Source organism: Macrobrachium nipponense, chromosome 11 (genome assembly GCF_015104395.2).
Source record: "Macrobrachium nipponense isolate FS-2020 chromosome 11, ASM1510439v2, whole genome shotgun sequence".
Taxonomy (NCBI): domain Eukaryota; kingdom Metazoa; phylum Arthropoda; class Malacostraca; order Decapoda; family Palaemonidae; genus Macrobrachium; species Macrobrachium nipponense.
The window spans coordinates 47,553,366-47,570,321 of NC_061087.1; the positions used below are offsets into that span (position 1 = coordinate 47,553,366).

At 46.9% G+C, this 16,956-nt stretch overlaps 1 protein-coding gene across 2 annotated transcripts in view; it reads left to right on the forward strand.

The window, feature by feature from the left end:
- The window catches only part of LOC135205750 (tyrosine-protein phosphatase 69D-like), a 472,711-nt gene that overhangs the window by 32,885 nt on the left and 422,870 nt on the right, over positions 1 to 16,956 (forward strand). For both annotated transcript variants that reach the window (XR_010312592.1, XM_064236870.1), the window contains exon 2: positions 6,699 to 6,791. Coding sequence is in view for 1 of the 2 variants with exons in the window: in XM_064236870.1 (XP_064092940.1) it covers positions 6,713 to 6,791 (79 nt within the window). In the remaining variant the exon portion in view is untranslated. The remainder of the gene's footprint in view (positions 1 to 6,698; positions 6,792 to 16,956) is intronic.

The following is a 16,956-nucleotide window of genomic DNA, read 5'->3' on the forward strand; positions in this document are numbered from 1 at the left end:
CACTGGGGCCATACGTTTCTGCGGACACAGTATTGGTGTCCGGAAGTAGCTCTTTCCCTATTCCTTAGTTAAGTTTAAGTTAGGTTGTTGTGTTTTTAGGTTGTGGTGAGTCTTATGTGAAGATCTCCCATCATTTAGTTAGTGTTAAGGGGTTTTGTGTATAGTTGGTCAGGTGGTGGTCAGTTGCTTCGTTGCCCTCATTTGTATGGCCTCGATGATCTTGTCACGCTGAGGGTCTCGCACCGCCGTTTGACAGATCATCCAGAGCGCACCATCACTACAGGTCTCCACCTGGCTGGCAACTCTGTGATTAAGCAAAAGCAGCCTTACGTGACAGTAATCACATAGTCTATACTTTGCAAACAGGTAAGGAACCAAGATGTATATCATCTACTTAATTTAAGTTTCCCAAAAAATCCTATTCTGTCTCTTCCCACCATCCGAAGGTGGGATTCAGCTATATATATATCTGTCAGGTAAGTGGCATGAACAAAATGTTATTGTTATTATACAATTAAGTTTGTTCATACTTACCTGGCAGATATATATAATTAAAGTGCCCACCCTCTCCCCCTCTCAGGAGACAGAGGCATTAATAAAAAATATGAATAGAAAATGGGAATGGTTCCTGATATCCGCCTCCCAGCGGCGGGAATGGGTACTACCACCTGGCCGCCCACTGCGTGTGCCGCGAGTTTTGAAATTTCTGTCGGACGTCATGAAAAAATCAGCTATATATATATTCTGCCAGGGTAAGTATGAACAAACTTAATTGTATAATAACAATAACATTTTTTGAGAGCGGACGTCCGAGCTTTATTACTGTGAGAATAAGAAGGCGTTCTGTCGCCCGTCTTATTCTCACACGGTCAACCCTTCTCCTGAGACTGCTTCGTACAGTCGGATTTCTCTCCGAGATGTATCTCGCTCTTCCCTGAAGGCAGTTTCTCTCGCTTGTTTTGACGCCTGTTAGGAGCGTGACGCTTTTCTGCACGCTTCTTTGGACGCTCGGCTTGGATGGGACGCTCGATGGACGTCATGGCGCGCGCCGGGTTTCACTCCAAGCACGCGCCAGTGGAACGCCGACGTGGCGCCAGTGGACGCCGAGCGCGCGCGCTCCAGTGGACGCCGAGCGGCACCAGCGCACGCCAGGGTGTCGCCTGGCTGAAGTTTCTGTTGAACTCTTCAAGCTCTTGTTTCAGATTTGGGCCTAAAGAATTTTTACCTCTACCTTCGGTGATACCTTCTACCTCACCTGCAAAGAATGTGAAGTAGGCAGTGCTTCGGAGGAAGCTTAAAGTGAACAGACAACTTCTTCTTCGAAACCCAGCAAGACATTGGGTTTCGTGAATTCAAGAGGTCTTTATCAATTAATATTGCTTTTCACATAGGTGGATGGAGTTAAGGAAAGCTCAAGGGAAGATCTCGTTTGCTCTTCCGCAGTCAAGACTTTGTGATAAGGCAGTTACGGGTTATGTAGAAGCTCGACGTCCTACACGTCATGATGCTCGACTACTTTCGGTAGGATTCTTGCAAAAGCACTCATCAAGAGGACGCTCTTCAGGAAAGCACAAGACAGGACTTCCTTTGCCATACTGCCAATAAATTTAAGTTGCAAGCTTTTTAGTCCATCTGAAAGGGCTTTTCAGATGATAGATTTTGTTAGTTCCTAAGTTCGGGACTACGCTGCCGAAGTTGAACATCGGGGTCCTACCTGCTGAAAGCCCAGTCTCTTATCAGGATTCTTGCCCCATCCTCGATTGATACGGGAACCGGAAAAATAATATGCTCGACTTCCTGGATTACGTTTTGTCAATTCAGTGACTTTCCCCCATTGACAATATACTATCGTTTTGTCAAGTAAGTGGATATCCCCTCATTGACAAAATATCTCTTTGTCCCGTAAATGGGTTAGTTCTCATTGACAAACATCTCATTAACTTTATATTGCGTAAGCGGATAAGCTCTTCTTGACAAGATTCGGAAGAGCTCTCATTCATCATTCGCAGACTCGTACAAGAAATAGACTTGTAGACTACGTCAATGAACGCTTATGTCCAATAACATAAGAAGCTTGAGCTGTCTGCTTCGATTCTCTAAGTTTTGTTCATGAAACTTGCCTGTCAGATATGTATGTAGCTGTATTTCCGAATTCAGCTATATATATGTCTGCCAGGTAAGTATGAACAAACTTTATTGTAATATAATATCATATTTTGCCTTGCGTTATTTTACTACTGGTTGGTTCAAGTCATATACGCTTGCTGTAGTTACCTCTTCGGATGGCAACCGAGAGGTCTATTGTCTATTATTTTAAGGACATTTAATCGTTACTCCCTGCAGCCTTCCAGGAGTTTCCGATTTATCTTTTACCGTTGTATGGTAGTGTTATGACGACACAAACTCATCTATATATTTAGCGTTTTCTGTTTCGCTTAAATATACCAGCTTGAGAGTCTCTTTCTGCTCAAAAATAACGGACCTATTTCTTCGTAGAATAGGGTAGCTGGCAACCCAGACATAAAGTTAAGAGATGACAATCGTAAGCTGCTGCTGTGTCTGTCCTCCAGTCCAACTGAGCCAGTACCAGCTCGTGCGCTGTCATGCGCGGTAGCTTACGTCTCTCTCTCCTGCGGGATTGACTGACTAACTGTATCTCTGCCCTACAATCACGGACTTTAGCCTAAGATTGAGGGGATTTCTTACATGAATGAATAAACATTGCATTCGTTTTGCCTTACTATGTTCAACAGAGATATCTCTTACTCCTTTCGGTGCTCGTTACCGCACGGTATAGGACTACGAGTCTACCGCAACATTGCACTATTATATGCTCTCCTGCTTAGCAAAGCGCAGCCTTATTAGGGAAGTAAACATACTGTTTGAGGGAATGGATGAGCTTGCTGGGGACCATTTCCTTCCTAAAGAAGTTTGTTTCCCTGAATAGACTGCAATTCAGTCCTCTACATGTTTTTCCTACCGGGAAACTGAAATTTTATTCGAGATCTAGGAATGATTCTGCACATCTCTCAGTGCGTCAAGTATCACCTGAGGTGATAGAAAGAAGGTGCCGGACATCTGGAGAGGGTTTCAGATGTCCTGGATCATAATCTGAAAGAAGTGGAAGCAATTCGGTCGTCCCTCCAGTCCTCGAAACGAGTTTTTGGAACCAGTGGTCCATATCAACTCTGATCTTCCACAGCTCTCTCATATCTTAGTAAGTATCTTCTCTCGGTCTCTGTTCGGGTTTACGAGAAAGAGCCTATTATAACAACAGGCATAGAATGTAACGATCCTCTAGAGGTTCGTTACAGGATTGCAGAAGTCCGTACGAATCGTCTCGATCGACGGCAGCAACTACTGACTTCCGAGTGGAATCTTTCTTTAGAAGTATGTTGAGAGTTGTGGAGACTTTAGGGACGTCCTTTCATTCATCTCTTCGCTATGTTGAGGACGAAGAGGCTTCTTCTTCTCTGCTCCCTTATTCTCGATCCGGGAGCGGTACCATTAAACGCCATCCTATGATATTGTGAACTGGGGATTGATGTTTGGAGGTCTCTTTTTTCCCCTTTTTTCCCCCCTCCCCCCCCAAACCCTTTTTTCAATACGCTTTTAAGGAAATGTAATAAAGAATGATTTATGACGTCACAGGGAGCGACAATGACGCTGATCGCCCCATGTTGGCCTTCAAGATCCTAGATTCACAGAGGTCACGTCCTTCCTAGTTCACTTTCCAAGGACCTTTTCCGAGAGAGTCGGTCTACTCTAACACGAAAGGTACCTATAACCTCTCCGCTCTGAGTCTGACCACGTTCAGACTATCTAGATGTTGACAGGAATAGATTACCGTCTTCCCTTTCCGTCTGAAGAATGGGATAAGCTGGCAGTCACAACTATTAAAGAGTACGCAAATATGTTGTTGACGGCCTTTGGGCTTAGAGATTTGCTTCTGTCAAACAACAAAGCCCTTCACGATCTTTGAGTTCTGTGGAATCTCGAAACTCGCTCACCATCTACTTTTTGTCTCACCTGTTTTCTCGGAGTCAGACACTCGTGCGAGATCAGGCGACATATAGTAGCCCTGAGTTGCTTGTTGACGAAGTCGGTTGCGTTTATACACCCCTGATGATCGTGTAACATGAGACCAGGTTGGACTGTCAGGCATTCGTCCTTCGGGACTGAATCGCCTTTTTGCTCCTTGCTCTTTTCTCCTGGCACCAGAAGCTCGAGTCAGGAGTTGCTCAGGAGTTGATTCGCTGACGACGTTGGGTTGCGTTTGAATACAACCCCCAAGGTTTTGCTTATAGCTTGAATCGCCCAGGCAGTCCAGACACTCATCCTTCAGCGAAAGAAGTGCCTTATGGTCTTCAGGGTACAGCCTTGCTGTCCTTGATTCGTCTGACTGGTCAACTGGTCAGTCACCTGACTTTAGTACAGACGGACTGACTGTGCATGTCCAGATCGAAGCTTTCAATATGGAATTTAACGTAGTCTGAAGTTCTTGATGTCAAAGCATTCGAACCTCTTCTACCTGTTAACTTCTTGCACGTGATCAGAAAGGCCTTCTTCTAACCACCCTAGATACGACAAAGAGGGTTAGTGAGGTTTTAAGCCATCGTCAGAAGTTTTGGCTTTAGAGGACACAAGGCGGTGTGTTCTCTAAGCCTTCCGTTGTGGCGTGGGCAGGAGCCAGAGAGAGTCCTGTGCCTTGTCGGGTCTCTCAAGTTTTATCTACATAAAACTCAAGAAAGTCGAAGTCCTTCGGGCAATCTGCAGTGTTCCGAAAAAGACCAGACTTGCCCATATCGAAGAACACCCTGGCTTTAGTGTTAAGGAGTTCTTTCAAAAAGGCTCCTTCATTGTGTTTGCAACAAGATTGAAATCTGTTGATCTGAATGCTCACGAGGTGAGGGCGCGCCGTCGAAGCATTTCAACAGAGCATGGCACTCAGTAACATACTGAGTACCACGTTTTAGCGAAGCAACTCTGTGTTCGTTTCACACTTCCTGCGGGATGTGAAGACGGCATATGAGATCTGCTGCTCGCTAGGGCCATACGTGTCTGCAGACACAATCTTGGGGGGGCAAGAAGTACCACTCATCCTATCCTGTAGAAAATGGTTAGGAAGAGCTCTTAATTTAGTTATTGAGTCGCCGCCAATGGCGACTTCTTAACTCTTAAGCCTTAGTTAAAACACCTTAACTTTGGCTAGGTTGGTCAGGTGGTGATATATATATATATATATATATTTATTTTACTTCTTAGCCCTCATGGTATGGTCAATATGATCTAGTCACATTGTGGTCACGCCCCCGTTGACAGATCATCTAGAGTGCACCAGCTTTATAGGTCTCTACCTCGCTGGCAACTCTAGTAAAGCAGAAGCAGACTTGGGTGACAGTAATCACGAAGTCAGCTATGCTAACAGGTGGAACCAAGATGTAAATCATCTGCATGCATTTGTTTCCCAAAATCCTTCTAATCTGTCCCTTCCCACCTCCAACGGTGGGATTCAGCTATATATATATCTGACAGGTAAGTTTCATGAACAAAATGATATTGTTATGATACAATAAAGTTTGTTCATACTTACCTGGCAGATATATATAATCAAGTACCCACCCACCTCCCCTCCCATCGGGGACAGTGGAAAATAAAAATTATGAATAGAAAATGGGAATGGTTCCTGATACCTGCCTCCCAGCGGCGGGAATGGGTACTAACCACCTGGCCGACCACTGCGTACGCCGGAAGTTTTTGAAATTCTGTCGGACTTCAGAAAATACAGCTATATATATATCTGCCAGGTAAGTATGAACAAACTACTTTATTGTATCATAACAATATCATTTTTTATATATTGTTCCTAGATGTGCAAACTGAGCCTTTATAATTTGAACCCACCTCTCCTGCCCTGCTCTGTCCCTGCACCCATTATACCAAGAACAATAAGCACTCCAGTTTGCACTGAAGAATATTTATATGTGATAGGCTCTGCCTTTATACCTAAAAAAAATAAATTATTCTTAAAATTTTTTATATCTTGCTTGGTATGTTTAAGCAAATTAGAGGAATATACTATTCATTGGATGGTCAGTATTGGTATCCCCAATTAGTTCGTATTTCCATGGTCTACATATTTTATAGAAGCTATTTTGAAAGATAGAAAATGTCAAGAATAACTTGAGAGTTAGAATAACTAGCTTATACCTCTATAACAGATTTTGTGTATTTTTTTATTTGTTTGTTATGGGTTAACTTTCAAGGAGAAATGGTGTTGTCATCTGGGTTTCAGGAAGGAAAATTGTTGAAACTTAATTTATTACATATACAAGATGAGGGGAATTGAAAAAGAAACCCACAAAATTACTGTGTATAACGTGTTTACTTATAAGTATTTACATTTTATTTTGCTCAACACTCAAGTACTTTCAGGCCCTACAGTGGCCCTTTTTCAAGAGATGTGTAGGTTGTCAGCATGGGCCTTGACCCAGGCTGACAACCTACACATCTGAATAAGGGCCACAGATAGGGCCTGAAAGTACTTGAGTGTTGAGCAAAATAAAATGTAAATACTTATAAGTAAACACGTTATACACAGTAATTTTGTGGGTTTCTTTTTCAGTCTTCAAAAGAAAACTGAAAGAAGTTTTTGTTTGGTTCATGAGGGGAATTGTTAATGGTTTTCTTATTTTCAGGCCCCGTAGAAGCAATGTACAAGACAAATGTGAGAATGGCGAAAAAATTTATTGCACTATTTGTGTCAGTGATATACCTCACACAGCCCACAAGTAAGTGACTTTATCATGTTAAAGTACCATTTTTCATACAATCAACTTACCTGTCAGATATATACTTAGCTAAGACTCCGTCGTCCCCGACAGAAATTCAAATTTCGCGCCACTCGCTACAGTTAGGTCAGGTGATCTACCTGCCTGCCCTGGGTGGCAGGACTAGGAACCATTCCCGTTTTCTATCATATTTTCTCTGTCGCCGGTGGTATCAACATTGTTGTTACTACCTCCTGACCTGAAATCTTATTTCAAAGCAATTGATCTTCTTTTCATCGGACTTTTTGGTGACGTACCTGGATCGTTGTTTTGGCATTCGCTACTGTGGACTGGATTTGGACTTGCTTTTTGATTTTTCTACAGAATGTCTGATTCAAGTGTTAGTGTGAGAATGTGTGTGAATGGAGGCTGCAAGGTGAGGATACCGAAGGCTTCAGTTGATCCTCACACTGTATGTTGTAAATGTAGAGGGTTTGAATGTTCTTTAACTAATACCTGTCATGAATGTGAAAGGTTGAATGCGGAAGAATGGAAAAGACTAACTTCTTACTTGAGGAAGTTAGAGAGGGATAGAGTTAGACGGGCTGCATCAAAGGGTGTGAGTACAAGGCCTATTGAGCCTTTTATTGAGTCTATCTCTCCTATTGATAATGTTTTTGATTCTCCCTCTGGATCGGGACCTTCACAGGCTTTGCAATCAGAATCGGCCTCTGAAATTGCCGACCTGAAGGCTACTATTCACAAGATGAGATCCAAAATGGCGGCCATGCAAGGTAAGGATAGTGACAGTGACTTGTTCAGAGAAGTGAGTGCTCCCAGTGTTGTGGAGGGGGTGTTTGATCGTCTCTGCGACGCTCCCAGGCCTAGACCTCTTCCAAGCTCCCATGCCCAGAGGAGAAGGAAAGTCGAAAGCCTTAAGGAGGTCGTGGAGAATTCCCAACGGTCAGACGTCCCTTCAGCAGGCTCTGTCTCGCAACAGACTGCTCAGGACCGCTTTAGAAAAAGCGTCCTGCGAGAGTGTTTCTCTTCGTCTATCTCTCCTTCACCTAAACGAGGATGGAAGGACTCGGATCTTTCCAGGCCCCTGAAAAGGCATTGGAAAGAACCTTCCTTGAACTCGAGCCCCGAACGCTTCTCGGATGAAGCTCCCTCCTGGATCAAGAAGGCGAAGGTAGTATCGACGTCTCCCTGCATGGACATAGCTGAGCGTACTCCTTCGAGGTCTCCCTCTCCTCCCATTGAAGAGGACGTTGGAGAAACTTCAAAGAGGATCCTACTAGCCGTTCAAGAGCAGCTAGCCTCCTTGGTCGGAGTCCTTGCTAGAGATCCTCCTTGCAAGAAGGACGTTGCGCTTCCTGTTAAGAAGTCTCGTCTTCTTTCACCTGCCAGGCGCGAGGCGCCAACCAGGCATGAGAGACCAAGCGCGAGAGAGGCGTATACCAGGCGCGAGGCGCCAGCCAAACACGAGTTTACTTCCAAGCGCGAGGCGCCAGACAGACAAGAAGAGTCTTTCAGGCACGAACAGCCTTCCAGACACGAGCAGCCTGCCAGGCGCGAGGCGCCAACCAGGCGCGAGGAACCAGCCAGGCGCGAGGCGCCAGACAGGAGCGAGGCGCCAGACAGTAGCGAGACGCCAGCCAGGCGCGAGGCGCCAACCAGGGGCGAGGAGCCAGCCAGGCGCAAGGAGCCAGCCAGGCTTGAAGCGCCAACCAGACGCGAGGCGCCAACTTTTTTCAAGAGGGACTCAGTACATTCTCTCAGTCCCTCTCCTATCAGGAGTTTGTCTCCCACGGATAGAAGACTTCCTGATTTTGAAGCGGATTCTCCTTTGGATCCCGGTGTAGACGAGAATTCAGAAGACGAGGCTCGTGGTAGGGAAGGACTCTCAAGTTACAAAGTCTTGACAGCCCTTCTGCTTCAGGAATATGGGGACGCGTTAACTCCTGCCGCTCCTCCTCCTCCGCGCGCTCTGTTTTCAAGTGCAAAGGCCCCTAAGTCTTCATCTTTCTTGGAAATGAGACCTACCATCTCTATGAAGAGGGAGGGCTCTTCAGTCTCTTAACGCATGGATGGAAACGAAGAAGGATCTTGTCAGGACGGTCTTCTGCATGCCCCCAGCGAGACTTGCAGGCAGAAGGGGCATTTGGTATAAAACGGGGGAGAATATGGGTCTTTCTCTCCCATCCTCGGCTGAAGCAGACTTCTCTACATTAGTTGATGCTTCAAGAAGACATGGACTGAACTCTGCTCGCGTGACTTGGGGCATTTCCGAGCTAGATCATCTCCTCAAGGGACTCTTCCATGTTTTGGAAGTTTTTAATTTCTTGGATTGGTCCCTTGGGGTGATGTCTAAGAAGGCGCATGACTCAGAGGGTCTCGACCCAGAAGTCCTTCTTTGTATCTTGTCGTGCATCGACAAGGCAGTACAAGATGGCTCCTTAGAAGTCTCCTCTATTTGGAGCGGGACTACTGAAGAAGAGGACGGTATTCAGTGCTTTTCTGACCAAGGCGTTCTCCCACTCTCAAAGAGCAGCACTTATTTACGCTCCCATGTCTGACTTTTTGTTTCCTTCTCAGTTAGTGAAGGACATTTCCCGATCACTAACTGAGAAGGCGACGCAAGACCTTCTCATTCAATCTCTAAGAAAGAAGAGACCTGCTGCAACAGTTGAGAAGAAAGGGCCGAGTACGTCTCTTCAGCCCTTTCGAGGAGGCCCTCCCTCCAGAGCTCCCTCTAAAAGGAAGGCTCCTGAGAGGTAGATCTGCCTTCCGTCCCTTTAAGAAGGGAAAGTGAATCTACGCCCTTCCAAACACCAGTAGGTGCCAGGCTCCTAGGATTTGCAGAGGCCTGGGCACGCATCAACACGGACGCTTCTTCAATGTCTGTGATAAGGAAGGGATACTGTATCCCCTTCCAGGACAGTCCTCCCCTGACTTCAACTCCGCGGGAACTGTCCGCCAAATACAAGGACCCTGTGCTGAGGGATACTCTTCGACTAATGGTGGATTAGATGTGGGACAAGAGAGCGATAGAGCTAGTGCTGGATCAAAACTCCCCGGGATTTTACAATCGCCTTTTCCTGGTTGCAAAGGCCTCGGGGGGCTGGAGACCAATTCTAGACGTCAGCGCTCTGAACAAATTTGTTCAGAAGGAGAAGTTCTCCATGGAGACTTCTGCCTCAGTCCTTTCGGCTCTGCGCCAAGGAGATTGGATGGTTTCTCTGGATCTCCAGGACGCTTATTTTCACGTCCCGATTCACCCTTCGTCGAAGAAGTACCTCCGTTTCATGACGGGGGGAAGGATCTTTCAGTTCAGGGCCTTGTGTTTCAGCCTGTCCACAGCTCCTCAGGTCTTCACAAGCCTGATGAAAAATGTGGCAAGGTTTCTTCACCTCAAGGGTGTAAATATCTCTCTGTATCTGGACGACTGGCTCATCAGAGCCAGACCAGAGAGGCAGTGTTTGGAGGACCTTATTTTGACCCTGAAACTGATCAAGTCGTTGGGATTACTCGTAAACCTCGAGAAGTCTCAGCTGACCCCCAGACAGAACATGTCTATCTGCGTATTCAGATGGATTCTCGGGGTTTTCGAGTATTTCCTTCGCAAGAGAGACTCGTGAAAGGCTTGGAGAAAGTCTCTCTCTTCTTAGGGAAAGAACGGACTTCGGCGAGGGAATGGTTGAGCCTTCTAGGGACCCTTTCCTCGCTCGAACAGTTCTTTCCTCTAGGAAGACTTCATTTACGTCCGCTTCAATTCTTCCTCAAGAGGTCATGGAGTTGGAAGACCGGACGTCTATCAGACTTCTTCCCCATTCCAGGGAGATGAAGCCTCACTTAGAATGGTGGTTGCCCCCGTTGAAGGAGAACAAGGGAATCTCCCTGGAGGTTCAGAACCCAAGCCTAGTGTTATACTCCGACGCGTCGGAGAAGGGTTGGGGAGCAACATTAGGTACGAGAGAGGTGTCAGGCACCTGGGAAGCAGCACAGGTGTCCTGGCACATAAACTGCAAAGAACTCTTTGCCGTACACCTGGCACTGAAGAACCTAGAACCTTTTGTGTCAAACAGAGTAGTTCAAGTAAATGTGGACAACACCACCGCGCTTGCCTACATTCGGAAACAAGGAGGGACTCACTCCTTGTTCCTTTACGAACTAGCAAGAGACCTGCTGCTTTGGACTTCCCAGAGGAACATCTCCCTTCTTACGAGATTTGTTCAGGGAGTAAGGAACGTAAGGGCAGACAGGCTGAGCAGGAGGAACCAGGTCCTTCACACAGAGTGGACCCTCCACTCAGAAGTGTGTCAGAGTCCCTGGTCTCTTTGGGGGACTCCTCATGTGGATCTCTTTGCCACATTCCTCTCCAAAAGACTGGAAGTCTTTTGCTCTGTGGTAGAAGACCCCAGAGCTCTGATAGTCGACGCCTTCCTGCTAGACTGGTCTCATGTAGACGTCTACGCTTTTCCACCTTTCAAGATCCTGGGACAAGTACTGAAGAAATTTGTGGCTTCAAAGGGGACAAGGATGACCCTGATAGCCCCCTTTTGGCCGGCACAAGATTGGTTCACAGAGGTGGTGGAGTGGACAGTAGGTTTTCCCAGATTCCTTCCAAGAAGGATGGATCTTCTCAGACAGCCACACTTCGAGAGGTATCATCAAAACCTCCCCGCTCTTGCTCTGACTGCCTTTCGACTATCGAAAGACTTGTCAGAGCGAGAGGGTTTTCTCGCAAGGTTGCAAGCGCGATCGCGAGAGCCCACAGAGCCTCCACTAGACGAGTATATCAGTCTAAGTGGGAAGTTTTTAAAAGGTGGTGCAAGTCGAAGAAGTTGTCCTCCTCCACTACCTCTCTGACCGAAATCGCTGATTTCTTGTTGTTCCCAAGAGAAGACTCTCATCTATCTGTATCCACAATAAAGGGATACAGGAGCATGCTTTCAGCAGTCTTCAGGAATAGAGGCCTAGATCTTGCAGATAATAAGGATCTCCACGATCTTATAAGATCCTTTGAAACTACAAAGTCTAGGGAACCGGCTCCTCCTAGCTGGAACCTAGATGTAGTGCTCAAGTTCCTGTCATCTGAAAGGTTCGAACCTCCTCATCTGGCTTCGTTTCGAGACTTAACAAGGAAATGCTTATTCCTCTTATCTTTAGCAAGAGCCAAAAGAATTAGTGAGCTACATGCCCTAGAGGATAAAGTAGGATTCAAGGGAGACTCAGCCATTTGCTTGTTTAAAGCATTATTTTTAGCTAAAAACGAGAACCCCTCGAATCCCTGGCCTAAGACCTTTGAATTTAAAGGCTTATCAAGTCTCATCGGTAGAGAAGCAGAAAGATCTCTTTGTCCTGTAAGAGCACTAAAATTCTACCTTCAGAGAAAAAACCAGATGGGGAGCTCTAGACAAGGTCTTTGGTGCACGGTAAAAGACCCCACAAGACTGATGTCTAAGAATGCTCTAGCTTCTTTGTGAGAAACGTCATTACAGACGCGCATAAGATCTGTCCTGACGACGCGTTTCGACTCTTGAGAGTGAAAGCTCATGAAGTGAGAGCAGTAGCGACGTCTCTCTCGTTTCAAAAGAATATGTCACTAAAGAACATCTTGGAAGCGACATTTTGGAGATGCAACTCAGTATTTGCATCTCTCTACTTGAGAGATGTTCGTGTGACCTATGAGAAATGTTTTTCTCTAGGTCCTTTCGTGTCTGCGGATACGATCCTGGGTATAGGAGCTAACACCGATCCTTAAATTTGTACATACCTTCTATTAGATATGTTCTAGACTTTCTGCTGACAAAAGTGCTAGATGTTGCACTGGCGGCCGTTCACTATTGTTCAGTAAGGAACTCTTGTGATATCTTCTTAGATGAGTATTAATTTTTTTTGTTGAAAATTTTATGTATGTGTGCGTAATGTGTTTTTGAGTTCTGGTTGTTGTGAAGAGTTTGGGGATAACTCTGAACAATCTTTAGTTTTTGTACATGAACTTCCCTGCCAGATATATACTTAGCTATAGTCTCCGACGTTCCGACAGAATTTCAAATCTCGCGGCACACGCGACAGGTAGGTCAGGTGGTCTACCTTACCCGCCGCTGGGTGGCGGGCGTATGAACCAATCTATCTCTCCAGCCAGATTTTTTTCTGTCGCTGAAGCGATAACAACTGTTGTCGTTTCTTCCGATATATTCTTCATTTCTCGCTTGCCTGGAGATTGATTTGAACATTTTGGTGACGTATTCGCTCTATGTTGGCTTGGCATACGCTGATTGTGGACCGTTATTGACTTTGCGCTGGATTTTCCTGTAGAATGTCTGATTTTGATTCTGTTTCCAAAACTCCGGTTTTGTTTAGAGTATGTGTACCGATGGATGTAAGGTGAGGTTACCAGAAAGCTGCGGTGGAACCCTGCACACTTTCTGTGTTAAATGTAGGGGAATGAATGTTCGTTTAGTAACCCGTGTCAAGAGTGTGAGGTTTTGAACGAGATGAATATAAGGCTCTTTCTTCTTATATTAGGAAACTTGAAAGGGATAGGGTACGTAAAGCTTCTTCTAGGAGCTCGAGCAGGTCGAGAATGAGTGAGAATGAAACTAACATTAATGTAGTTTTAGAACCTTCCTCACAGGTCTCAGCTCCTGCTCCCCGCACCGAAGCCGTAGATTCGTCTTCGGAGGCGGCGGCCTCAAAAGCTTCCTTGTGTTCTAAGGAAGACAAGAATCTTCGTACTGAGCAAGGTAAGAGTGTCAGTGGTGATAAGTGCAGTGTACCCAGTGATGTGGAGGGTGCGTCTGACCGGCTCCTTAGTGCCTCCAGGCCTAGACTCTTCCATACTCCCAGTTCCAGTGGAGGAGGAAAGTCGAAAGCCGCAGGAGGGCTAGGGAGAGCCCCCACCGGTCAGGCGTCCCTCGGCAGATCCTGAAGTTCGCTCCCAGGCTGCCTTGGTATCGTAAGAAGAAGAATATTCTTCGCCAGTGTTTTTCGTCATCCTCTTCTCCTTCGCCGAAGCGTGGGTGGAGCTCTAAGGAGGCGTCACGCCCGTTGAAGAGGGCTGCGGAGGCTCCCTTCAGTACGTTAGCGTCCAGCCACCCAGAAGACTTTTCTGATGTAGCTTCCTTGCAAGCAAAGAAGCCTAGGAGATCCGGTGATCGCCCTCCTTCTCCCGCGCCTCGCGCTGAGCTTGCTTCGGAAGAAGATCCTGGGGACTCTCCTTCTCGAGTACTAGCGGGCCTACAAGCTCAGATCACAGCCTTGGCGGACTCCTTGGCATCGAGATCGCGTAGAAGGAAGGATTTGTCTCTCCCAATCAAGAGATCGAGGCGCGTTTCGTCGGAAGAGCGCTCTCCTTGTAATCGGCGTTCTCCTTCTTTTGAGGATTCTTCTACTCATCGTAACATTTCACGAAGAGGAACACCACTCCCGCTCGGAGGTGTCGAGACGCCATTCGACGGATAGGCGCTCCTTGGACTATGAAGATATTTCCTCAAATCGGATTCCTGCCTCGGGTAGACGCTCAGCCCCTTCTGTTTCTCCTTCTTCTAGAGTTCGTGCAAGAAGAGAGAGTTCTCGGTCATAGAAGACTTGGTTCGTCGTCTCCGTCTCTTCTTTCTTCTCCTCGTCTTCTCAGAGAACCTAGGGAATGCCCTTCTGAAAGTAGGGCGCACTTCTCCTTCCGACTACTGTAGTCGGGCGTCGGATAACGTGACTGGTAGGCGCTCATCGCACGGAGTTCGCTCCTCCCCTGTAAGACATCAAGAGTCTAGTAGGAGCCCTGCTCCTGGTAAGCGTCATTCGTTTAGTAGCTGTTCTCCTGGAGAAAGACACCTTGATCCTCGTTTGCTTCGTTCTCCTAGTAGGCGCTCTTCGTTCTCGAGACTCCCTACTCCTGATCGGTCTCCTCTTGCTAGAAGTCAAGAACGCCTCAAGCGCCCTGATTCTGTTAGGCGCTCGGAGCCTTACAGACGTTCTCCCCTTGGTAAGGACCAAGATCTCGCAGAACGCCCTGTTTCGTTTAAGCGCTCGGAGAGTAGCAGCCGCTCTCCGCTTCGTAGGCATCAAGAGCCTCTAAAGCGCCCTGCTCCTGAAAGGCGCCCTATTTTTAGCAACGTTTCGCCGCTTGGTAGGCGCCAGGATTCCACTAAGCGCCCTGTGACAGATAGGCGCTCGGCGCCTAGTAGCCGCTCTCCTCACGATCGGCGACAGGATCTTAGCAGGCGCTCTCCCTCTCGTAGTTTCCCTAGGGATAGACGTGGTCTTTCTAGAGAATGCGAGTTTAGACAAGAATTTTCGGATAAGCGTCCTTCTTTTACAACTCGTCGTTCTCCTGTACGCCTTTCTACTTTGGAATCTTCTCCTCATTCAAGACGTTTGTCTCCTTCATCGCACTGTACCCCAGCTAGGAAATCATCTAAGGATTCTCATAAGGATCCTCATCCCCGTTCTCCTCCTCAAGAAGACCAGGAAGCCTCTGAGGAAGAAACTAATACATCGGCAACAGTTTCTTCGTACAAGAAGCTCACAGAACTTCTCCTTCAGGAGTTCGGAGAGTCTTTGAGCCCTACTGCGCCTCCTTTCTCCACACTCGTTGTTCTCCACAGCGAAAGCAACGAAAGGATCTTCGTGTGTGAGAATGAAGCCGACTCTTTCTATGAAGAAAGCGCTCAAGAGTTTCGGTTCATGGATGCGTACTAAAGAGGAAGCGGGGAAAACAATGTTTGCCTTCCCTCCGTCGAAGCTTTCAGGAAGGACAGGATTTTGGTATGAGACAGGAGAACCCTTGGGACTGGGCCTTCCGTCTTCAGCTGACGCAGATTTTTCGGCACTAGTAGACGCCACTAGAAGATCAGCTTTTGAATTCGGCCAGAACTACGTGGGCAATGAATGAAATGGATCACATTCTAAAAGGCATTTTTAGAGTCTTGGAAGTTTTCAACTTTCTCGATTGGTCCCTCGGAGTCCTAGCCAAGAAAACTCAAGGACCGACACGTTTTCTCCGGAGGATTTGAATTGTGTCTTATCCTGTATGGATAAATCGGTGAGAGATGGGGCCAGCGAAATAGCTTCACTGTTTGGAGCAGGGGTCTTGAAGAAAAGATCAGTTTTTTTGCTCATTTTTAACAAAGTCGGTCTCACATGCTCAGAGATCGTCTTTGCTTTTTGCCCCTCTCTCTACACAGCTGTTTCCTAAACACCTGGTTCAAGACATTTCGAAGGCTCTCTCTGCCAAAGCTACGCAGGACCTTCTAGCACAGTCTGCAAGGAAGCCGCGCCCTACCTTCCAGACTAAGACAAAGAAAGCTAAGCCGACCTCTCAGGAACCCTTTCGAGGGGCATCTACCTCTAGATCCTCTTCGTTCAGAGGTCGGAAACCAAACAGAAGAGGGAGGACTTTTACGAAGTCAATCAAACCTCCCAAGTAAGACTCAAGTCCTTCAGACAATGTAGGCGCCAGGCTTTTACAGTTTGCAGAAGTCTGGGCCCAGAAAGAACGCAGATGCCTGGACGCCTGTCATTTTGAGGAAGGGCTATCTAATCCCGTTCTCTTCGAGGCCTCCCTTGACGAATACCCCGAGGGAGTTGACGGCCAAGATACAGGGACCCCATCATGAATCAAGCCCTCCGACTAGCGGTAGATCAGATGCTGGAAAAGGAGGCGATCGAACTAGTGGCAGATCATCTTTCGGCAGGCTTTTACAACCGCCTGTTCCTAGTTCCGAAATCCTCAGGGGGATGGAGACCGGTGTTGGATGTAAGCGCCCTGAACTTCTTCGTCGAAAAGAAGAAGTTCACGATGGAGACCACTGCCTCGGTGTTAGCAGCACTCCGTCCAGGGGACTGGATGGTGTCCTTGGACTTACAGGACGCTTACTTCCACGTACCAATCCATCCTTCCTCGAGGAAGTTTCTAAGATTCATGATGGGGGGAAGAATCTTCCAATTCAGGGCCCTGTGTTTTGCCTCTCCACGCCCCCCAAGTCTTTACGGCCATCATGAGGAATGTGGCACAATGGCTTCACCTGGAAGGGGTGAGGATTTCGCTCTATCTCGACGATTGGCTTATAAGGGCCAATTCCAGAGATCGTTGTCTGAAGGACTTGAAGAAAACCCTGGATTTGACTTATTCCTTAGGACTTCTGGTCAATCTGCAGAAGTCAAGTCTGATTCCCGCTCA